Source organism: Schistocerca gregaria, chromosome 1, assembly GCF_023897955.1.
Source record: "Schistocerca gregaria isolate iqSchGreg1 chromosome 1, iqSchGreg1.2, whole genome shotgun sequence".
Classification (NCBI taxonomy): domain Eukaryota; kingdom Metazoa; phylum Arthropoda; class Insecta; order Orthoptera; family Acrididae; genus Schistocerca; species Schistocerca gregaria.
The window spans coordinates 988,569,738-988,594,634 of record NC_064920.1 but is presented as its reverse complement, the minus strand read 5'-3'; the positions used below and the strand labels follow the sequence as shown (position 1 = coordinate 988,594,634).

At 45.4% G+C, this 24,897-nt stretch overlaps 1 protein-coding gene across 1 annotated transcript in view; it reads left to right on the top strand.

The window, feature by feature from the left end:
• The window catches only part of LOC126278065 (uncharacterized), a 310,230-nt gene extending 287,054 nt beyond the window's left edge, over positions 1–23,176 (top strand). Inside the window, exons 7-8 of the mRNA XM_049977894.1 lie at positions 19,049–19,162; positions 22,056–23,176. Coding sequence (XP_049833851.1) covers positions 19,049–19,162; positions 22,056–22,161 — 220 coding nt within the window. The 3' untranslated portion in view covers positions 22,162–23,176. The remainder of the gene's footprint in view (positions 1–19,048; positions 19,163–22,055) is intronic.
• The last annotated feature ends 1,721 nt before the right edge of the window (positions 23,177–24,897 follow it).

Here is a 24,897-nt window from a genome sequence, read left to right as displayed (position 1 = left end):
CCTTCAAGGTGCGGGCAATCGCAGAGGGTGGGCTTACTGGTAGTTGGGAGCTCCAATGTTAGGTGGATAATGGGGCCCCTTAGGGATACGGCGGATAAGGAGGGGAAGAAATCCAGTGTGCACTCCGTGTGCATTCCGGGAGGAGTCATTCCTGATGTGGAAAGGGTCCTTCCGGATGCCATGAAGAGCACAGGGTGCAGCCAGCTGCAGGTGGTGGCACATGTCGGCACTAATGACGTGTGTCGCTTTGGATCTGAGGAAATTCTCTCTGGATTCCAGCGGCTATCTGATTTGGTGAAGGCTGCCGGTCTTGTTTACGAGATGAAGGCAGAGCTCACCATCTGCAGCATCGTCGACAGAACCGACTGCGGACCTTCGGTGCAGAGCCGGGTGGAGGGTCTGAATCAGAGGCTAAGACGGTTTTGCGACCGTGTTGGCTGCAGATTCCTTGACTTGCGCCATAGGGTGGTGGGGTTTCGGGTTCCGCTGAATAGGTTAGGAGTTCACTACACTCAGCTGGCGGCTACACGGGTAGCGGAGGCTATGTGGCGTGGACTGGGCGGTTTTTTAGGTTAGAAGGCCTCGGGAAAGTACGGGGTGGGCTGCAATGTCAAAGGGTGCAGGGCAAATACAGGACGTGCTTGGATCAAGGAACAGTCGGAATTATAGTTGTAAATTGTTGTAGTTGCGCTGCAAAAGTCTCTGAGCTTCAAGCGCTAATAGAAAGCACAGAAGCTGATATCGTTATAGGTACAGAAAGCTGGCTAAAGCCTGAAATAAGTTCTGCAGAAATTTTTACGAAGTCTCAGACGGTGTTCAGGAAAGATAGATTAGGCAGAATTGGTGGTGGAGTGTTTGTGTCTGTCAGTAGTGGTTTATCTTGTAGTGAAGTCGAAGTAGATACTCCGTGCGAACTGGTATGGGTGGAGGTTATACTCAACAGCGGAATTAAGTTAATAATTGGCTCCTTCTACCGACCCCCAGACTCCGATGATACAGTTGCGGAACAGTTCAGAGAAAGTTTGAGTCTCGTAACAAATAAGTACCCCACTCATACTGTTGTAGTTGGTGGGGACTTCAACCTACCCTCGGTATGTTGGCAAAAATACTTGTTCAAAACCGGTGGTAGGCAGAAAACATCTTCCGAGATTGTCCTAAATGCTTTCTCCGAAAATTATTTCGAGCAGTTAGTCCACGAACCCACGCGAATTGTAAATGGTTGCGAAAACACACTTGACCTCTTAGCCACAAACAATCCAGAGCTTATAGAGAGCATCATCACTGACACAGGGATTAGTGATCACAAGGTCGTTGTAGCTAGGTTCAATACAGTTTCTTCCAAATCCATCAGAAACAAACGCAAAATAATTTTATTTAAAAAAGCGGATAAAGTGTCACTAGAAGCCTTCCTAAAAGACAATTTCCATTCCTTCCGAACTGACTATGCAAATGTAGACGAGATGTGGCTCAAATTCAAAGATATAGTAGCAACAGCAATTGAGAGATTCACACCTCATAAATTGGTAAGAGATGGAACGGATTCCCCGTGGTACACAAAAAAGGTCCGAACGCTGTTGCAGAGGCAACGGAAAAAGCATGCGAAGTTCAGAAGAACGCGAAATCCCGAAGATTGGCTAAAATTTACAGACGAGCGAAATTTGGCACGGACTTCAATGCGAGATGCCTTTAATAGGTTCCACAACGAAACATTGTCTCGAAATTTGGTAGAAAATCCGAAGAAATTCTGGTCGTATATAAAGTACACAAGCGGCAAGACGCAGTCAATACCTTCGCTGCGCAGTACCGATGTTACTGTTACCGACGACTGTGCCGCTAAAGCGGAGTTATTGAACGCAGTTTTCCGAAATTCCTTCACCAGGGAAGACGAATGGAATATTCCAGAATTTGAAACACGAACAGCTGCTAGCATGAGTTTCTTAGAAGTAGATACCTTAGGGGTTGCGAAGCAACTCAAATCGCTTGATACGGGCAAGTCTTCAGGTCCAGATTGTATACCGATTAGGTTCCTTTCAGATTACGCTGATACTATAGCTCCCTACTTAGCACTCATATACAACCGCTCGCTCACCGATAGATCTGTACCTACAGATTGGAAAATTGCGCAAGTCGCACCAGTGTTTAAGAAGGGTAGTAGGAGTAATCCATTTAACTACAGACCTATATCATTGACGTCGGTTTGCAGTAGGGTTTTGGAGCATATACTGTATTCAAACACTATAAATCACCTCGACGGTAACGATCTATTGACACGTAATCAGCATGGCTTCGCTCTTGTGCAACACAGCTAGCTCTTTATTCGCACGTAGTAATGGCTGCTATCGACAGGGTATCTCAAGTTGATTCCGTATTCCTAGATTTCCGGAAATGTTTTGACACCGTTCCTCACAAGCGACTTCTAATCAAGCTGCGGACCTATTGGGTATTGTCTCAGTTGTGCGACTGGATTCGTGATTTCCTGTCAGGAAGGTCGCAGTTCATAGTAATAGACGGCAAATCATCGAGTAAAGCTGAAATGATATCAGGTGTTCAGGGAAGCGTCCTGGGACCCCTGCTGTTCCTGATCTATATCAATAACCTGGGTGACAATCTGAGCAGTTCTCTTAGATTGTTCGCAGATGATGCTGTAATTTACCGTCTAGTAAGGTCATCCGAAGACCAGTATCAGTTGCAAAGCGATTTAGAAAAGATTGCTGTATGGTGTGTCAGGTGACAGTTGACGCTAAATAACGAAAAGTGTGAGATGATCCACTTGAGTTCCAAAACAAATCCGTTGGAATTCGATTACTCGATAAATAGTACAATTCTCAAGACTGTCAATTCAACTAAGTAACCTGGGTGTTAAAATTACGAACAACTTCAGTTGGAAGGACCACATAGATAATATTGTGGGGAAGGCGAGCCAAAGGTTGCGTTTCATTGGCAGGACACTTAGAAGATGCAACAAGTCCACTAAAGAGACAGCTTACACTACACTCGTTCGTCCTCTGTTAGAATATTGCTGCGCGGTGTGGGATCCTTACCAGGTGGGATTGACGGAGGACATCGAAAGAGTGCAAAAAAGGGCAGCTCGTTTTGTATTATCACGTAATAGGGGAGAGAGTGTGGTAGATATGATACACGAGTTGTGATGGAAGTCATTACAGCAAAGACGTTTTTCGTCGCGGCGAGACCTTTTTACGAAATTTCAGTTACCAACTTTCTCTTCCGAATGCGAAAATATTTTGTTGAGCCCAACCTACATAGGTAGGAATGATCATCAAAACAAAAGAAGAGAAATCAGAGCTCGAACAGAAAGGTTTAGGTGTTCATTTTTCCCGCGCGCTGTTCGGGAGTGGAATAGTAGAGAGATAGTATGATTGTGGTTTGATGAACCCTCTGTCAAGCACTTAAATGTGAATTGCAGAGTAATCACGTAGATGTAGATGTAGGTGTCGGCAACGCCTATATAAGACAAGAAGTGCATTGCGCAGTTGTGAGATCGGTTACGGCTGCTACAATGGCAGATTATCAATATTTAAATGAGTTTGAACGTAATGTTAAGGTCGGCGGACGAACGATGCGACACAGAATCTCCGAGGTAGAGATGAAGTATGGATTTTCCCGTACGACCATTTTACGAGTATACTGCGAATATCAGGAATCTGGTAAAACATCAAATCTCCGACATCGCTACTGCCGGAAAATGATCCTGCAAGAACGGGTCCAACGACGACTGTAGAGAATCTTTCAGCGTGAAAGAAGTGCAATCCTTCCGCAAATTGCTGCAGATTTCAAATCTGGGCCATCAACAAGTGTCAGCTTGCGAACCATTCAAGGAAACATCATTGATATGGGCTTTCGAAGTCAAAGTCCCACTCTTGTACCATTGACGACTGCACGACACAAAGCTATACGCCTCGCCTGGGCCTGTCGACACCGACATTGGACTGTTGATGACTGGAAACATGTTGCCTGATCGGACGAGTCTCGTTTCAAACTGTATCGAGCGGGTGGACGTGTACGGGTATGGAGACAACCTCATGAATCCATGGACACTGCATGTCAGCAGGGGACTGTTCAAGCTGGTGGAGGCTCTGTAATGTAGTTGGGCGTGTGCAATTGGAGTGATATGGAACCCCTGATTCGTCTAGATCGACTCTGACAGGTGATACGTACATAGGTATCCTGTCTGATCACCGGCATCCATTCATGTCCATTGTGCATTCCGGCGGACTTGGGAAATTGCAGCAGGACAATGCGACACACCACACGTCCAGAATTGGTACAGGGTGGCTCCAGGAACACTCTTCTGAGTTTAAACGCTTCCGCTGGCCACCAAATTCTCCAGACATGAACATTATTGAGCATATCTGGTATCCCTTGCAACGTGCTGTTCCATCCCCTCGTATTCTTACGGATTTATGGACGCCCATGCAGGATTCATGGCGCCAATTCTCTCCAGCACTACTTCAGGCATTAGTCGAGTCCATGCCACGTCGTGTTGCGGCACTTCTGTGTGCCTGAGGGGGCCCTACACGATATTAGGCAGAAGTACCAGTTTCTTTGGCTCTTCAGTGTATTAATCCTACCTACAAGAGTCACGGAGTGAATATCAGTGTTTAAGAATTGATCGAACAGGTGTTTTGTAAGACACTTATTTTGTGGATGAGTTACATTTCTTTAAGATTCGTCCTAAGACTCTCAGTCCGTCATCCGCGTATTCAACTAGTTTTTTATGTGGTCATTAAGCTCCTGATGGTTACTCCTGGTTGCTACTCCTACGTAATTTGTCATCAATGGTGTTGTTGTACGATAGTGCATTTCTTCTTCTATGTATGCGCAATATGTTACACCTACTTACTTCAGGGTCGACTGTCAGTCCGGTTATCATTCATTTATCCTCTGCAGACCCTTCTGTACATAGCTATAGTCTTCTGACGTTGCTATCTTTTTGTAGATAAGCGCATAATTTGAGAATAGCCTATGGAGCTTCCGGAACTTCCGACGTTTTTACTAGATCAGTTACATACACTGTAAACAATTACGGTCCCATCACACCTCCTCCGGATATTCGTGAAAGTACGTTTCCATTTTTCGATTTTGTTCCCATTAAGAGCGGCGTGTTGAGTTCTGCTTGCAAGGAAGTCTTGAATCCAGTCGCAAATCTGGTCCGTATTTTTTTCGGTAAACGGCAATGCGGGGCGGTGTTTAATGCTTTCCTGAAGTCAAGGAACACGACATCGACCTGAGCACCGAAGACTGCAGCACTGTGTATGTCATGGAGAAACATGGAGAGCTGAGTTTCGCTAGCTCTATACTTGCGGAGTCAATGTTAATTTTGGTAGAGATGTTTTTCGTTCTACAAAAACGTTGTAATTCTTGAACGTGCGACGTGATCCTTAATTCTACAACAGATTGTTGTCAGTGATATAGCCTTATAATTATGTGCGCCTGTCTTACGACTCTTCTTGAAAACGGGAATGACCCGTGCTTTTTTCCGGTCACTGTGTACTCTTCGTTACTCCCTAACCCCCAACAATAAACTGCTATGAGAAGTGGAATTTTCGCACTATTTCCATAGAATCTTACAGGTATCTCATCTGGTCCTGATGTTCGTTTTTCTTTTCCACGATCACCATCTCAATACCTCCCATTTCCACGTTCATGCGATGATCGAAAGAACGGATCACATTACAATCTTGCACTAGGGAACAATTTCGAAAGACCGAGTTCAGTATTTTGATCTATCATCTTCCGTTTTGGTGCCACGATGGTCACTGTGACAGAATAGTTGATTACGATCGCTTACTGATTCTACATAAGACCAACATCTCTCAGGGTTTTAGTCAGATCGATTGGGAAAATTTTACTTACAAAGTCATTGAATGCTATCATTGCTCTACTTATGCTTATTTCAGCTTTTTTTTCTTGTAGAAACATTCTGTTGTGTTCACTGAATTGCGTACTTCAGTTGAATGTTTGACGTTGATTTTACTGGCAGTGTAGGTGTGATGAAGGTACTTATCCACTATAGTGTCCATTGTGGATGGCATAAAGGATGCACTCCAGGTATTTCATTCACTACCGACAGTGTTAGTTTTCAAAGCGTATAAATATTTATAGAGAGATTCAGAAGCAGAAACAGTAGCCTAATATGGTGCTTACCCCAGCGTTGCCAGTTTCAAGGATAGACAGTGGTTGTAGCGTGTGGGATGGCCAGGCAGAGAGGACGCTGGCGACTCCGCAGAGTATAATCCATATGTCGAGCGCATTACATAGCCATCTGCTTACTTGCGCACTACTATAGTAATGAGCAGTCATAAAATTCACCTAATGACTGTTCCCTGGTTGATAGTTGAAATATCGAGGCAAAAATACAACATTGTCAGGCTACAATATCGTGGGCTACCTGTAGTTTGGACGTTTCTTTTGGCTTTGCGGGGATCTAAATGAAGGAAATAAATGAGTTCTGCCTGTCACCGTTCCCTCTACTATCGTATTAGAGTGACCTCACCTGATGATCTATAGCTCTCTGGACCGTGATGGCGTCGGATTCTTCTTCGTGTACTGCAAGGATTTATTTATTTATTTAATCTTTTGGCTAGGGTCCCCCGTCTGGCAGGCCGCTCACCGGGTGCCGGTCTTTTAATCTGACGCCACTTTGGCAATCTGCAGTCGATGAGGATGATAGAATGATGATGACAGCACAGCACTCAGTCCCTGGGCGGAGAAAATTCCCCGACCCAGCCGGGAATCGAACCCGAGCCCAGAGGATTGACAATCCGTCAAGCTGACCATTCAACTGCCGGGGGCAGACAACTGCAGGGATATCGACTGCTGATGGAAATTAACTGGATAATGAAGAGAACAGAGGGAGACTAGAGACGAGTAACAGATAGCTAAAAGAACAGCAGATATCTTCTCGTAAACACATTGAAATGAGAGGCAGTGTCCATACAAGTACGTGGTAACTAGCCTGCCCACAGTTTCACTCTACACAGGCGATCAGCGTTCTTGCTGTGGGCCAAGCCACAGTCGCATGGAAAGACACAAAATATGAACAAAGTAGTGAGAACTATTCCAGTCGGTAGAGAGAGTTTTGATGCAGCTTAACAAAGATGAACTCCAGGATTCGAATCACGAGTTATGGTAAAGAGCCGTGAATTGAAACACGTTGAGATCAACGGACAGGGGCAGCGCGACAAAGACTCAGAATTAACATTGATCAAATCGGAAGGCTGAACTCTCGCGGTTCTAACCGAGTATTTACAACTTAAACACAGTCGGTTTTGCTATGAACCATCTACTGCAAACGACTCAATCAAAATTGAGCGTAATGGTGCCTGCTTGCTCCCATGGCGGTGGAAACCGAGACATACAACGCAAAATGGCGTATACTGCTGCACGACTGCTGCTCATGAAATAAAGCCACAATGTATTGCCACTTACTGTCCCCACGAAGCACTGCCACGATCTTATGGCTAAAGGGTTACTCTCACAAGGCAGGGCCACGACGTTGGGATCACAGATTTACTTCAAACTTTGTACACCTTTAGTAGGCCATTGAAACAACATAATGTGCAAGTAGCAAGGTGCACTACTCTGGCAATTCCGAGCAAATCGCAAGAGAAGTTTTACGCGTCTGTTATGTGGCGTATGTGTCTGTGCTTATTACGAGACGTTTGAGTTCATGGTGGCGAAGTGGTTAGCGTTCGAGCTGCGTAAGCCGAACCTGTATGAGGCGGCGGTACCACTCGCTTTGAAACTCAGTTTTTAATCTATAGTTTTTTCATCACTGGTGACACATGGTTTGCATCCAAACTATCGGAAGAAAGAGAAATTTTGCAGAACGTGAAGGAGTAGTGTTTTCCCTTAGAAACTCTGAACATTACCTCTAAATGTGGGAAAACTGCGTTCGTTCGATGTAGTGTTGTGGTTAGCAGGAGAGCCAACACCGTGTTACTAAAGGAGGCCGAAATGCACGCGTTTTAGCTCACGCAGCCTGGCGTGAGGTCTGGAACATGACAAGGGAATTAGAATTGAGAAAAACGGACGTAGCTGGTGGAATACTTAACTTTAATCCATTAATGATGCACGTCGCTCCTGACATTACATGATTCACAGTATCAATAGCAACATAATGGCGCCTTGCTAGGGCGTAGCACATAACGTAGCTGAAGGCTGTGCTAACTATCGTCTCGGCAAATGAGAGCGTATTTTGTCAGTGAACCATCGCTAACAAAGTCGGCTGTACAACTGGGGCGAGTGCTAGGAAGTCTCTAGACCTGCCGTGTGGCGGCGCTCGGTCTGCAATCCCTGATAGTGGCGACACGCGGGTCCGACGTATACTACCGGACCGCGGCCGATTTAAAGGCTACCACCTAAAGTGTGGTGTCTGGCGGTGACACCACATTCCTCCCCCGCAAATCGGCGTACGGTTGTGGCATAAGGCTTCCGCCCGCCGTGGGGAGGACCCCATGTTGACGTATGTGACGAGGTGGGGAGCCCAACAACAGGCGAGGCTGTGCCACCCGCACCCTGCCATTCGGACCGCGGGGAGCTAGGAAACGCCTGAAAACCTGTTCCAGGGTACACGCCAACATGCGGTGTATGCGCCCGTAGAGAGACAGGAGGGGCCGAAGGGTCGACCTCCATCGGGTCGGGGCACCCGACGCGAGAAGACGACATATGGTCCGGAGCGGGAAAGAGTTCCATGTCGGAGGACAACTGGTCACGGGAAGCGATCGTCGGCGCATGACCCAGGGAGGCGCCCGGCAGTTGCAGCGGCGCGTCCACTGCGGGCGTCGTCGGCGGGAGAACAGGCGGCGGCGGCTGCGGCGGCGCGTCGCCATGGGGCAAAATGGAAGGCAGCGTCGGTAACACCTGGGGCTGAGGCGAGCCAGTAGATGGGTCCCCGGGGCGCTGACCGGACGGCACCGTCGCTGAAAGCAGACGGCGGGCGGCAGATCCCGTGCGACGACAGAGGCGCAGTTGATTGAGATGCCGACGCACCTCACCAGAGGCCCCAAAAACCAGATACATAGCGCGTCCGAGGCAGCGAAGAATGCGCCCTTCGAGCCAACGCCGTGAACCTCGATAGTGGCGATAGTAGACAACGTCGCCTGGAGGAAAAGCAGGTGTCTGCTGCTGCACAGGAACCTGATGCGGCGGATGTAGCAAAGACATCAAGGTTGGATGATGACGACCGTGGAGCAACTTAGCCGGCGAGCGACCATCTCGGGGCTGAGAGCGATACGAGGACACAAAGAGCAATAACGCGTCCTCCCGGGAATGCGACTCTTTCAACTTCAACATCTGTGACTTGAAAGTCCTGCCCAATCGTTCAGCGGCACCGTTTGACTGTGGCGAAAACGGCGCGGACGTCAGATGTTGAATACCATTGGCCTTGCAGAATGACAAATTCTGCGGACAGGAATTGTGGATCATTGTCGGAAACAATAGTCTGTGGAAGACCTTCAATGCAAAAGATAGCGGATAACGCTTGGATGGTGGCAGATGACGTCGTGGAAGACATCCGGACAACAAAAGGAAAATTACTGAATGAATCTACCACAACCAACCATCGAGCATTCCAGAATGGACCAGCAAAATCGATGTGTAAGCGTTGCCAAGGGGAAGTGGCTTTTGGCCATGCAAAGAATTTCTGCGGTGGTGCTGATTGTTGTTCGGCACACACCATGCAAGAAGAGCACATATTCGTAATCGTGGCATCGATTCCGAACCAAGTACAGTGCTGACGAGCAAGTTGTTTCTTTCTCACTATACCCCAATGTCCTTGGTGGAGAAGCTGTAAGACAGAGGACTGTAACGAACGTGGTACCACGACCCTGGACTGATCATTATCAGAACGCAACAGCAAAACACCACGTCGTACAAAAAGTCTCTCCTTGTGAGCAAAAAATCGGCGAACCAACGGGTCCCCGATCCGTGACTTTGACAAGGGCCATTGCGTAGCAACAAAACGCAGAACGGGAGCAAGGACAGGGTCGGCAGCTGTGGCTGTAGCTACACGACGAAAATCAATCGGAAGCGAATCGACCACGTCATCGGTTTCCGCATCTATGAACATGCAAGCAAGTTTGGAGGAATCGAATGCCCTATCCTCAGCAGCAGGCAAGCGGGACAACGCATCGGCGTTTCCGTGCTTAGCAGTGGACCGATACAAGATATCGTAGCGGTACTGCGAGAGGAAAATAGACCAGCGAATGAATTTCTGCGCTGTACGTCGATGTACAGGCTTGGTCGGATGAAAAAGCGATGTCAAAGGTTTGTGGTCTGTGATTATGGTAAAGTGACGACCATACAAGAAATCATGAAACTTTGTAACACCAAATACGAGAGCCAATGCTTCTTTCTCGATTCGTGAATATTTTCTTTGCGCAGACGAGAGCAATTTGGACGCAAAGGCAATAGGGCGATCGTGCGAGCCATCTTTGTGCGCAAGCACAGCACCGATCCCGAAATCCGATGCATCCACCATCAACAAGAGGGGCTTCCGGGGATCGAATGGTGTAAGGCAAGTATTGGAAAGCAACGCCGATTTCAACTGGCGAAAGGAGTGTTCGGATTCCGTCTTCCAGACGAACGGAACACCCTTACGGCGTAAGCGATGAAGCGGAGCTGAAATGGAAGAGGCATGTGGAACATATTTATGATAATAGTTGATTTTTCCCTGCACACTCTGTAGCTGCTGCAAATTCTGCGGCGACAGGAAGTCTTGTATGGCACGAAGGTGCGTGGGACTGGGATGTATGCCTTGGGCATTGAGTACATGTCCCAAGTATGGCAAGTCCCGAGCAAAAAACACACATTGTCCTTCCGCAAGCGAAGACCATTTTGTCGTAAGACCTAAAATAATGTTCTGAGATTGGCCAAATGTTCTTCTTCCGTCTTTCCGGACATCACAATATCGTCCAGATAATTTGCTGCAGTAGGGACCGACGCACAAACAGTTTGTAGATATTGCTGAAACAATGCAGGGGCGGATGCACACCCGAATGGCAAGTTTTTGAATTGATACAACCCAAGATGCGTTTTAACCACCAAAACGCGCTGGGATTCGTCGTCTACCGGTATTTGCAAGAAAGCATCTGCGAGGTCCAACTTCGAAAAATATTTACCCGGGCACAGTTTGTCAAAAAGATCTTCCGGACGGGGTAAAGGAAAAGTTGCAATCACTAGTTGTGGATTCACTGTTGCCTTGAAGTCCACACAAAGTCTCAATTTGCCGGAAGGTTTTGGCAAAATTACTAAGGGTGACGCTCAGAGAGAAGCCTGCACACGTTCAATTACACCTTGTGATTCCAAATGGTGCAATGTTTTTGCGACCTCATCACGCAATGCTTGGGGAACATTGCGCGCTCTGAAAAATTTCGATTGCGCGTTTACTTTCAGTTCCAAGTGTGCTTTATACTTCTTAGCGCAACCGAGGCCCGGTGCAAAAATGTCTACAAATTCTTCACACAGACGAGAAACACTGTCTGAAGGCACAGTCTGGTTCACTGATAGGACCTGATTTACTATAGACAAGTTAAACAACAGAAATAAATCGAAACCAAACAAGTTCACTGCAGAAGAAGAACGAAGGACGTAAAATGACACCAGTTTTGTTTGTCCTTTGTATGTTGCAAGAAGGCTGCACTGTCCTAACACAGGGATGTTTTGATCTGAATAGCTAATTAACACAACATTTGCGGCTCGCAACGGAGGTGTGCCCAGCAATTTGTAAGTGTCTTGATTGATCAGTGAAACTGCAGCTCCGGTATCGAGCTGGAATGGCATCACTTTGCCATTAACGTCCAAGTCTACAAAAAGTTTATTGTCCTGCTGACGACAAGAGCGACTGTCTCGTGCAACGTGAACTGACACTGGTACATAATCACTTGCGACTTGACGGGAGTTCCGGCGATGTTGACGCACACTATTTTTGGGACGAACACAGTCACTGTTAGAGAGAGTTGCACTGCGTGGAGTGGAATGAACTACATGAATTTCCATGGGCGAAATTTCGCGAGCCTGAGTATCCTTGTTTCGATTCCGATTCCGGCGCGAAGCAAAGGGCCTGGAACGGTTTTGAGCTTCCGAGCTGAGCTTTTTCTGGCAAACACTCTGAACATGTCATTTTTTAGTACAATAAAAGCAAATAGCTTGGTGTGACGGGCAATTCTCACGCGAATGTTTAGTAGCACACCGCGGGCATGAATTGATCACTGCATTTGCATGCCGGCGCGGCACACGTGGTTGAGAGCCTGGCGGCAGCGGCGCGGCCGGGCGCGAGGACTGTTTCCTGTTCCGTGCAGCTCGCCGGCGAGCCGGTTAACCTGACACACTGCTGGCAAAGTTTCAAATGATTCCTGAGCAAAGTCAAGTGTGTCCTGCCCATCCAATATGTCCATCACTCGTTGAAGGGAGGGATTTACTAGTTTCAAAATCTGTTCCCTTATATGAACATCAGAAACGTTCTGTGCAATAGCATCACGTACCATAGGAACTGAATAAGGGAGTCCACATTGACACTCAAAAGCACAATCCCTAGTAAAGCCTTGCAAGGTTGCAACCCACTCCCGATTAGTCTGACCTGCCGTACGTTTTGTACGAAAGAAGGTATACCTTTTCGCAACTACACTGACTAATTCTTTAAAATATGCATCTAATGCAGACAAAATTTCTTCGTAGAATACAGTCGCTACGTCGCGTCGGGGAAATAATTTGAGTAACACACGGTACGTAGTCACGCCGACCGACTATAACAAAAAAGGCTGCCGCTCGTTACCTTGAATTCTGTAGGCGGCGAGATGGAATCCAAATTGGCGTGACCACCCCGTCCAGCTTTCCAGTGCAGCATCAAAAGGGCAAAAAATGGGTGCAACAGCGTGTTGTGGCTGCGTTATCGGTGAAGCGGCTGCTGCCGCATCGTTTTGCATCGCACGTTGACCCTGGACGAGTTGTCCAAGGGCTTCCAGTAATGCCTGCGTCTGCTGATTCTGTAAGCGATAAAATTCGGACAGTACATCTGGAGATTGTGGCGAAGCCATTACACAAGTAAATCAGGGCAATTTAGATAAGAACACTTTTACTCTCGTCGCCAAATGTTGTGGTTGGGAGGAGAGCCAACACCGTGTTACTAAAGGAGGCCGAAATGCACGCGTTTTAGCTCACGCAGGCTGGCGTGAGGTCTGGAACATGACAAGGGAATTAGAATTGAGAAAAACGGACGTAGCTGGTGGAATACTTAACTTTAATTCATTAATGATGCAAGTCGCTCGTGACATTACATGATTCACAGTATCAATAGTAACATAATGGCACCTTGCTACGTCGTAGCAAATAACGTAGCTGAAGGCTGTGCTAACTATCGTCTCGGCAAATGAGAGCGTATTTTGTCAGTGAACCATCGCTAGCAGAGTCGGCTGTACAACTGGGGCGAGTGCTAGGAAGTCTCTCTAGACCTGCCGTGTGGCGCCTCTCGGTCTCCAATCACTGATAGTGGCGACACGCGGGTCCGACATATACTACCGGACCGCGGCCGATTTAAAGGCTACCACCTAGCAAGTGTGGTGTCTGGCGGTGACACCACATGTAGTACATGCCGTGTCAATTTATGTTTTCCATCTCTGTATGACAAACACCTTCCTGCAACGTATGATGTCGAGAGCACGTCCGACCGTGTAGCTGTACATTACTTTTGTGGTCTGGCACATAGTCACGTTCCTCATTCGCATCATTATTTACCGAGGTTTGACTATTTGACATGTATCTTCCAGAATTTAATTAAAAATAGTAAATAGTCAACTAACATACGAAATTCACTACAACTTCATGAAAATGCGTCCAACGGCTTTGCCGCAATGGTAACACCAGTACCCGTCGGTTCATCGAAGTTAAGCGCTGTCGGGTTGTGCTAGCATTTGGAGCCGAGCGCTGTTGGCAAGTGGGATGCCCTCAGCCCTTGTGAGGCAAACTGAGGAACTCTTGATTGAGAAGTAGCGGCTCCGGTCTCGGAAACTGACATACGGCCGGGCGGTGTGCTGACGACATGCCCCTCCATATCCGCATCCAGTGGCGCCTGTGGGCTGAGGATGACACGGCGGCCCGTCTGTATCTTTGGGCCTTCATGGCCTGTGCGGGAGGAGTCTAGTTTTTTGTTTCCATGAAAATGCACGTGGTTTTTTTCCATCACATTACCTCTCAAAAGTCAAATAAATTGAATAATGTGACCAGTGATGAAAAAAATACATAGACTGAAAAATAAGTGTTGCTGCAATTCGAACTGCCGCCTCGTCGTCAACACACTCGATACGCGCCATCGCTAACCACATGGCGACACTGACTGCTTATGAGCGGTGTCTTCGCACCCGTATATCAGATACATAACAGACGTGTAAAACTTCTGTTGCGTTTTCCTCGGCATTGCCAGAGTAGTGTATAATACTACCATCCGTACTGTTAGACCATAACCTCAAAGCTGAAGGCAAATTGTATCACGTAATTATTAGTCAAAGCAATTATAGTATAAAGAAGTGGAGCAGTGCTACCCTCTGAAAGGAATTTAGTTGTGTTGACCGTGATATACCTAACGGAGGTGGCTTATCGGAAGTGAAAGTCAGAATTACGTAATTATTTAAACAGTAACAAACAATAATTTACCCATCCACAGTGTCCAAATGATGATAAAAACGGCCGCCAGCCTAATTAGGCACAAGAATGAGTAACATTCTTGTTCAAGAACTCAAAATAAGAGAGTGCAATGAACTCTGTCACTAGCTGAGGTTGACGTTAAAGAAAGTGCTAACAGTTATAGGAGAACAAGGCTATTTGCTTAATGACAACAGAAAAAGACATACACTTTTGCCTTCAAGTCTTAGTCAGACTGAATGGTTTCAATAATATTAATATTAAAGTGCACTTTAGGAATATACAATTAAGCACAGATTTAGTCTCACTTTTCAAACATTTTCATATCTGATATGAGATGTGAATAAAGTTCACTGCAAAATTATAAATTTGGCATAGGTTTGATCTGTCTTTTAGTAATTACTTTTCTAACTGACATGGGAAAAATTCATTAGCAAAATATTTCTCACTGTCCCCTGAATAATAGAAGTTGCTGTTTTCATAGATAGTGGTCTTTCTGTTACTTGTTACCTAGCATAAGCACACTACACAAACTGTGGATCCTGTTACACTATTAATACGCACTTCCAATACACAAGAGAGACAAGCACTTAGCAAACATGACTGTATAACTTTCTACAAATGCAGTTCACGACTTTTACTGCAGTCAGACACAATATTGACAGACTTTTTAAAAAGCTGACTCACCTTTTAAAATTTACAACAGGCAGCACTAAGATCATAAACTAAGCAAAACTTTATAAGCCTCAGTTTTAAGAACTTAATTTTTGAAAGTAACAGCAAATTGTCTTTATTACGACAGTCTTCTACTTCCAAGTCAATGATTAAATAAGTAACTTTGAAAGTCCACAAAACTTTAAATTGGACTGGTTCAATCACTGGGAGGCTTTCAGAAAAATACATTTACTACCCCCCACAATTTTACCAAATCCACAGTAAATCTTAATACTCCCTTCTTACCAATATCAAACAACATTATTTAATTAACTGTTTGGTTTTGAGGCTTTCATTTTTTTTCACGACAAGGACACTCGGTAATCATAGCTCGAACGGAGAGGAACGCAAGGTGTTGTGATAAGGAAAACATCAAGGTAGGTACATAAATTCAATTATAAGTTACCTTATATTTGAGCCCACTAAAACATCAAATGAGAAGATCCTTCACTTTACTTGTTTACAATTCCTTGGTTCCTTTTCGGTGATTGCGAAACGTGGTGGAAAGTGCATGTCGGTGGGTGGATTTGCAGGCGGAAATGATGGACTCTCATTTCTTGGTGGCGATGATAGGTACCAATTCCAGAATAGTTCCAGCTCTTTATCCGTCCACCCGAGGCATCGGAAAGAGGCACGAAAAGCCTCTCTTGGCACCAGCACAATACACAACTTTTAAATGAGGAGTTGACTGTTTGGTAGCTCGTCCCCGATTGACTCTTTGTTCCACCCTTCTATCCATGCCAACCACATTTTGCGCGCGCTACAAAGTTCCCTTCCCCAGGGGACCCACACCACCTTTTACTTACAAAATAACTAAAAGCACTTAGTCAGGATCAGTCTTTACATAACATAAAGTAGTTACTGTAAACAAAACAAATCGTTTGCACATACTGGTACTTGTATAAAAAAATATTTAAACAAAATTACAATTATATACATTAAATTTTTTTCCCTCCAAATGATACAAAGAATTTAAATGATAGATACAGTACATTGCATAGAATCAAACCATGAGATCAAAGTTTTTACAAAGGAAAAGCAAACACTCTTGTGCTATCAATACACTCAAACAATATTTACAATGACAGAAGAAAGAAAAGACAAAAAAGGAAAATTTATGTCAGTAGAGCTATGGAGCTCTAGTGTTACAAGTGCACCTTGCTTCTTGTATATTATGTCGTTTTAATGGTCTACTAAAGGAGTACAAAGTTTGAAGTAAATCCGTGGTACCAACGAAGTGGGCTGCCCTTGTCAGTAGTTTTGTAATCTTCGGTCCTAGCTCACCATATGCTTTTTCTAACGACAAAAAGTCCCTGCTGCCAACATGAGCGAGGGCAGAAATGCCGACAGTCGCTTAGACTTTCAGCAGAGGGGCTGTTCGGCCCGCCCACACACAGCTTGGCGTTACTGGAGTGGCGCCAGGCGTCTGCCAGTCGGAGAAGCTGGTCTCTCCCTGCAGCCGTCTCCTTGGCGTGGATTTTTGAAACCAACGGCCACTGTATCCTCTGCAAGTCTATGCCGTTTTGATGAATTTATGAATTGAATGATTGGTGAACTCAGAAATTTCTCCATCCCCACTATTTAAAGTCCTGTACTCGGTCAAGCCATCTGTGGATACATATGTCTTGAGAAAATTACTTTTAACGTACAACTGAACGAATTAAATTCATATATTGGTGTGCAGCTCAGTGCCTACTACCATTAAAGTCGTAATTGTTTATGCAATCCGAATCTGTGATTGGAACAGCAGTTTTACCCTCTCTCTTTGTATAGGGGCTGGGGCGGACCGCTATAGAGACTTCGACAAGTGCTCCAACGTCTCTGATAAGTCTCTGTACAATCACTAGCTAGGTAAAACTCCAATATGGTGTTTTAATATCACTATACCTCACATTCTCTTCTCTGACAAATGTCGTTAAACTGCTGTTCCGTGGTGACTCTCCTAGTGGAGTGTAAGTATCTTGCTTGAAACGATATGGTGATTAGAATTTACAGCACTGGAACCCAGTCCAGGAGTAAAGCGGTGGCAATGTGCTATTCTCGGGAGCACAGACCTTTCACTAACGTTCTGAGCCCCGTCCCAAACCGGTAAGCTGCAGTGTGTCGTCGAGTCACGCACTTAGAGTTCGTGAACGCTTTGTATCTTCGGAAGTCAGTGCCAACAAACAAATGGTTGTTATATACACTAATGGCCATTAAAATTGCTACACCACGAAGACGACGTGCTACAGACGCGAAATTTAACCGACAAGAAGAAGATGCTCTGATATGCAAATGATTAGCTTTTCAGAGCATTCACAGAGGTTGGCGCCGGTGGGGACACCTACAACGTGCTGACATCAGGAAAGTTTCCAACCAATTTCTCATACACATATAGCAGTTGACCGGCATTACCTGGTGAAACGTTGTTGTGATGCCTCGTGTAAGGAGGAAAAGTGCGTGCCATCACGTTCCTGACTTTGATAAAGGTCGGATTGTAGCCTAACGCGATTGCGGTTTATAGTAACGCGACATTGCTGCTGGCGTTGGTCGAGATTCAATGACTGTTAGCAAAATATGGAATCGGTGGGTTCAGGAGGGTAATACGGAAAGCCCTGCTGGATCCCAACGGCCTCGTATCACTAGCAGTTGAGATGACGGGCATTTTATCCGCATGGCTGTAACGGATCGTGCAGCCACGTCTCGATCCCTGAGTCAACAGGTGGGGACGTTTGCAAGACAACAACCATCTGCACGAACAGTTCGACGACGTTGGCAGCAGCATGGACTAACAGTCGGAGACCATGGCTGCGGTTACCCTTATCGCTGCGCCTGCGATGATGTACCCAACGACGAATCTGGGTGTACGAATGGCAAAACGTCAATTTTTCCGATGAATCCCGGTTCTGTTTACAGCATCATGATGGTCGCATCCGTGTGTGGCGACATCGCGGTGAACGCACATTGGAAGCATGTATTCATCATCGCCATACTGGCGTATCACCCGGCGTGATGGTATGAGGTGCCATTGGTTACACGTTTCGGTCACCTCTTGGTCGCATTGACGGCACTTTCAACAGTGGACGTTACATTTCAGATGTGTCACGACCCGTGGCTCTACCCTTCATTCGATCCCTGCAAAACCATACATTTCAGCAGGATAATGCACGACCGCATGTTGCAGGTCCTGCACGGGCCTTTCTGGATACAGGAAATGTTCGACTGTTGCCCTGGCCAGCACATTCTCCAGATCTCTCACCAATTGAAAACGTCTAATCAATGGTGGCCGAGCAACTGGCTCGTCACAACACCGCAGTCACCACTCTTGATGAACTGTGGTATCGTGTTGAAGCTGCATGGGCATCTGTACCTGTACACGCCATCCAAGCCCTGTTTGACTCAATGCCCAAGCGTATCAATGCCGTTATTACGGCCAGAGGTGGTTGTCCTGGGTACTGATTTCTCAGGATCTATGCTCCCAAATTGCGTGAAAATGTAATCACATGTCAGTTCTAGTATAATATATTTGTCCAATGAATACCTGTTCGTCATCTGCATTTCTTCTTGGTGTAGCAATTTTAATGGCCAGTAGTGTAAAAAGGAAATGTAGTTTGCCTTGAGCAAGCACATTTTTTTCTTGTTTTGGTGCCTGTACATGTTTCGGAAAACTTCCTTATCAAACGTGTTTACTGTGTTCCAGAATTCCCGAGCTGAGTGACGAACAAGTTGCGTCCGAGATGGTGGCAGCACTGCGCCGCCGCCAGAGCCGCGTGGTTCTCCCCAGGAGGCCTCTCTTCTGGAACAGCGTTCTGCGGTAAGCACAGACGGCAGCGTCCGTTATTTCGTGTGCATCCCGCAAGTATGTGGATGCGAGTATTATGTGATATGTGTCGACAGAGGTTGTGAACAGTCTGTAAAAGAACAATATTATACGTAGTTTAAAGCTTATAAACAAAAAATCAAATAGAGGTAATGCTGCAGGAGTCTGATAATGAATAAGAAAATACGTAATAGTGTCGGTAAGCTACTATGAGCAGTGAACGCATTTTCGTAGTGCAGATATATACAAAGCAAACACCCATCACAGTAGTACAAGCTCATATGCCAACTACACTCATGTTCATAAATTAAGGATAATGCTAATACATGGTGAAACAACGCTCCGGTGGGCGGTTTGTGGGTTTAAATCACCTCGTGGTATGACCATGCTGTGCATTTGACCTGCAGTCGTCACACGGTGCCGCTGGCAGTAGTCCACATACGCAGAGATGTGTTGGTGTATGTCAGAGTACGGTGCAGCGAGTAAGTGTGCAGACGTTTTCAGACGTGCTAATGGTGACTGTGTGTTGAAAATGGCTCAAAGAACAGATATTGATGACTTTCTGAGAGGTAGAATACTAGGGCGACTGGAGGCTGGTCAAACACACAGGTCGTAGCACGGGCCCTCCGTGTGCCACAAAATGTGATCTCAATATTATGGCAACGATTCCAGCAGACAGGAACGTGTCCAGGCGCTACAGTACGGAACGTCCATAGTGTACAATACCACAAGAAGATCGATATCTCACCATCAGTGCCCGCAGACGGCCACGGAATACTGCAGGTAGCCTTGCTCGGGACTTTACCACAGCCACTGGAACAGTTGTCTCCAGACACACAGTCTACAGACGACTGATCGGACATGGATTATTCGCCCGGAGACCTGAAAGGTGCATTCCACTGACCCCTGGTCACAGGAGAGCCCGTAAAGCCTGGTGTCAAGAACACAGTACATGGTCATTGGTACAGTGGTCCCAGCTTACGCTCACGGACGAGTCTAGGTATAGTCCGATTCTCGCCGGGTTTTCATCTGCCGTGACACAGGAACCAGATACCAAGCCCTTAATGTTTTTGAAACGGACATGTATGGAGGTTCAAATGGCTCTGAGCACTATGGGACTTAACATCTGTGGTCTTCAGTCCCCTAGAACTTAAAACTACTTAAACCTAACTAACCTAACGACATCACACACATCCATGCCCGAGGCAGGATTCGAACCTGCGACTGTAGCAGTTGCGCGGTTCTGGACTGCGCGCCCAGAACCGCTAGACCATCGCGGCCGGCCATGTATGGAGGTTGTGGTTTGATGGAGTGGGGTGGGATTATGATTGGTGCACGTTAACCCCTGCCTCTGCATGTCTTTGACAGAGGAACTGTAACAGGTCAGGTGTATCTGGACGTAATTTTGCACCAGTATGTTCGCCTTTTCAGTGGTGCAGTTGGTACCGCCTTCCTCCTGATGAATGATAACGTATGGCCTCACCGAGCTGCCATCGTGGTGTAGTATCTTGAAGTAGAAGATATCAGGCGAATGGGGTGGCCTGCCTGTTCTCCAGACCTAAACCCCATCGAGCACATGTGGGATGCTCTCGGTCGACGTATCGCTGCACGTTGAAGACACTTCAGGAGCTCCGACAGGAACTGGTGCAAGAATGGGAGGCTACACCCCAGCAGCTGCTCGAACACCTGATCCAGAGTATTGTAACTCATTGTGCAGCCTGTGTACGTGTGCATGCATGGTGATCATATCCCATATTGATGTCGGGGTACGTGCGCATGAAACAGTGGCGTTTTGTAGCACATGTGTTTCGGGACGGTTTTCTCAACTTATCACCAATATTGTGGACTTATAGATGTGTGTCGTGTGCGTTCCCTATGTGCCCATGCTATTAGCGCCAGTTGTGTGTAGTGCCACGTTGTGTAGCACCACATGCTACAGTTATCCTTAATTTATGAGCATGAGTGTAGCTCCGCAGTTACCATCTATCGCCTACGACGACAGCATTGTAATGAGAGGTATAGTGTGACATTTAAATTATTTTTATCATTGTACTGTTGTTATATTAGTTCGTTACATACAAAAATTGGAAACACGATGAGTATGCATTTAAAGCAAATGTAGATGCATCTGTATGACGTATAGCTATTTAGAGCGGCGGCAACCGCTTGGTAAATCCAGGCTAGATTCATGGAGGCAATGCAATGCAATACTTAGTTTCCATAGTGTAACATGACTTGCAAGGCGGTTATAATGGACAGGTTGAAGAACCTTTTCTTCTATTGTTCCAAAAGTTATCCTGAGAAATAAGTGACTGATTTCATCGGTGTAACATTGCGTGCTGTCCAAGTTTACCAGTGGCGAAAGGAATCGAAGGCAGAACTTCGACCCCAAAAAGATTATGTCTGCCTTATATTCCAACTTAAAGCATAAGGTAATCTTTCCTTCAATCTTTCCGAACCATTTTCTAATAAACGCACTAAAAAGAACCAGGTTACACGTCCATTTGTGTCAAGCGTAGCACGACATTAAACTTTGCTCGCTCCTGTCCACAAAAAAAGATCTCGAATTTGAAATTCATTGAACATTCTGAAGTTGACCTAATGGAATTCGATAAGTGTGAAGAAATGTGTCCACACAATCTAGTCCAATAGCGTTGATTCTATCGCGAATGTCTGGACACTGATGTCTTATATAACATAAATAATGTGTAATATAATCCAAAGTGAACGGAATATGATGCAGTGGGCCGCAGGATGTTACACTCTGTTGGGACGAATAGATATAGTTTTTGGTGTGCTAACATTAGTCGTTTGCTGTCTTTGTTGATAGTCCTGCTCTTCCGTATGTAAACGTGAACTACTTATTAACTGGTGTGGACTTCTACAGGTCGCTGCACCTTGTCGCCGACACGAGCCTTCACGACGCCCTCTGCCTGGATACGCCTGCACCTGTGACATCTGCAGCTCCTGCTGGTAGCGTGGCCAAGTCCTGACGTCGGAGGAACAGCGAACTTGCCTTCGCTGGGTCTTTAGCCGACAGCTACGTTGGGCTGCTTACAGGAGGCGGACAATCGGAATCAGCGCCTCTCACTGCGCTGAAAAGAACCGAAGCATGTTCACAGCTGCAGTGTTGTTCGTTCCGTACACAGATTCTGTTCTAGACTTTGATGGCTCCAGTCTTTAGTAAATTCTACGCATGTAATTTATCCGACGCAACAAAAACATAAGTGTTACAATATTAAAACTGTTATCAGGGCATGTTAATTCTATTGTGCACATTTCATTGAAGTACGTACGCGCTATTTGCCAGTATGACGTCATGCGTTGCGTCATTACAGTTGGTTCTGTAAAACGACCTTAAGTACCAGCGTACCTCGTCCGATGATGTACAGCTGAGGATGACATGGCATCGGTCGACAGTCGCGTCACGGTTTTTTTTATGTTTGCTCTCTCGTCTCTCCAGTCTTTAATTTTTTTTTCTGAGAGGCGAACACGTACAATAACCTTATTGGAAAAACACGCAGGATTCCTACTTTCGTCTAACTTATTTGACCTTACATCGAATGGTCTTCCAAGTTCTCTGCATCCACAAGTTTTATCATATGCCCACCACCCTCCAAATGTAATTTATGTTTTAATGTCCGGCCGGCTAAAAACAATCCCACAAAAGAGCATATAAGTCTTTGTCTACCACCTCACGGCTTTAGAAGCAAGCAACTATCACTGTCTCACTGGTGTACTAGACAGAGTTCTTGGTTCTATCCCAATGGAAGCCTGAATTTTTTCTCAGTTGGAATGATTTGAAACAAGATACACTCAACCTTCGTGCTGCAATCTGAGTGCGTTAAATGAAGAAGCAGTCGATCAGAGTTAACGGACCCCACGATCTTTCCCATGACTTCAGTGATACTGCAGAGTATTGATTTTCAGATCATTTTCGTCATGACTGATAATACCACTTATGACAGTTACCCCTTGCCTGCATTTGTTTTGTACAGGTGTCTTTTTTGTATATATATATATATATATATATATATATATATATATATATATATATATATATATATATGTGCATGTACATCTACATGGATACTCTGCAAATCACATTTAAGTGCCTGGCAGAGGGTTCATCGAACCACCTTCACAATTCTCTATTATTCCAATACTGTATAGCGCGCGGTAAGAATGAACACCTATATCTTTCCGTAGGAGCTCTGACTTCCCTTACTTTATTGTGGTGATCGTTCCTCCCTATGTAAGTCTGTGTCAACAAAATATTTTCGCATTCGGTGGAGAAAGTTGGTGATTGGAATATCGTGAGAAGATTCCGTCGCAATGAAAAATGCCTTCCTTTTAAGGATGCCCAGCCCAAATCCTGTATCATTTCTGTGACACTCTGTCCCGTATTTCGCGATAATTCAAAATGTGCTGCCTTTCTTTCTTTGAACTCCGTCAGTCCTATCTGGTAATGATCCCGCACTGCACAGCAGTCTCCTTAGTAGACCTGTTACATTTTCTAAGCGTCCTGCCAATAAAACCCAGTCTTTGGATAGTCCCCACAACATTTTCTATGTGTTCCTTCCAATTTAAGTTGTTTGTAATTGTAATACCTAGATATTTAGTTGAATTTACTGCTTTTAGATCACACTGATTTATCGTGTAACCAAAGTTTAACCAGTTCCTTTTCGTTATTTAGGGTCAGCTACCACTTTTCGCACCATTCACATATCTTTTCTAAATTGTTTTACGGTTTGTTTTGGTCTTCTGATGACTTTATTAGTCGATAAACGACAGCGTCATCTGCAAACAATCAAAGACGGCTGCACAGATTGTCTCCAAAATCGTTAATATAGATAAGGAACAGCAAAGGGCCTCTAACACTACCTTGCAGAACGCCAGAAATCACTTCTGTTTTACTCGATGACTTTCCATCAATTACTACAAACTGTGACCTGTCTGACAGGAAATCGCAAATCCAGTCACATAACTGAGACAATATTCCATAAGCACGCAATTTCACTACAAGTCACTTGTGTGGTACAGTGTCAAAAGCCTTCCGGAAATCCAGAAACACGGACTCGATCTGAAATCCCTTGTCAATAGCATTTAACACTTCATGTAAATAAAGAGATAGTTGTGTGTCACAGGAACGATGTTTTCTAAACGCTTGGTGACTGTGTGCCAATAGACCATTTTCTTCGAGGTAATTCACAATGTTCGAACACAATATATGTTCTAAAATCCTGCTGCATATCGAGTTAACAATATGGGCCTTTAATTTAGTGGATTACTCCTACTACCTTTCTTGAATATTGGTGTGACCTGTGCAACTTTCCAGTCTTTGGGTACGGATCTTTCGTCGTGCAAACGGTTGTATATGATTGTTAAATACCGAGCTAACGCATCAGCATACTCCGAAAGGAGCCTAATTGGTATACAGTCTGGACCAGAAGACTTGCTTTTACTAAGTGTTTTAAGTTGCTTCACTAATCTGAGGATATTTACTTCGACGTTACTCATGTTGGCAGCTGTTCTCGATTCGAATTGTGGAATATTTACTTCGTCTTCTTTTGTGAAGTCATATCGGAAGGCTGTGTATAGTAACTCTGCTTTGGCAGCACTGTCTTCGATAATATCTCCATCACTATCGTACAGAGAAGGCATTGATTGTTTCTTGCGGCTAACATACTTCACAAACTACCAGAATCTGTTTGAGTTTTCTGCCAGCT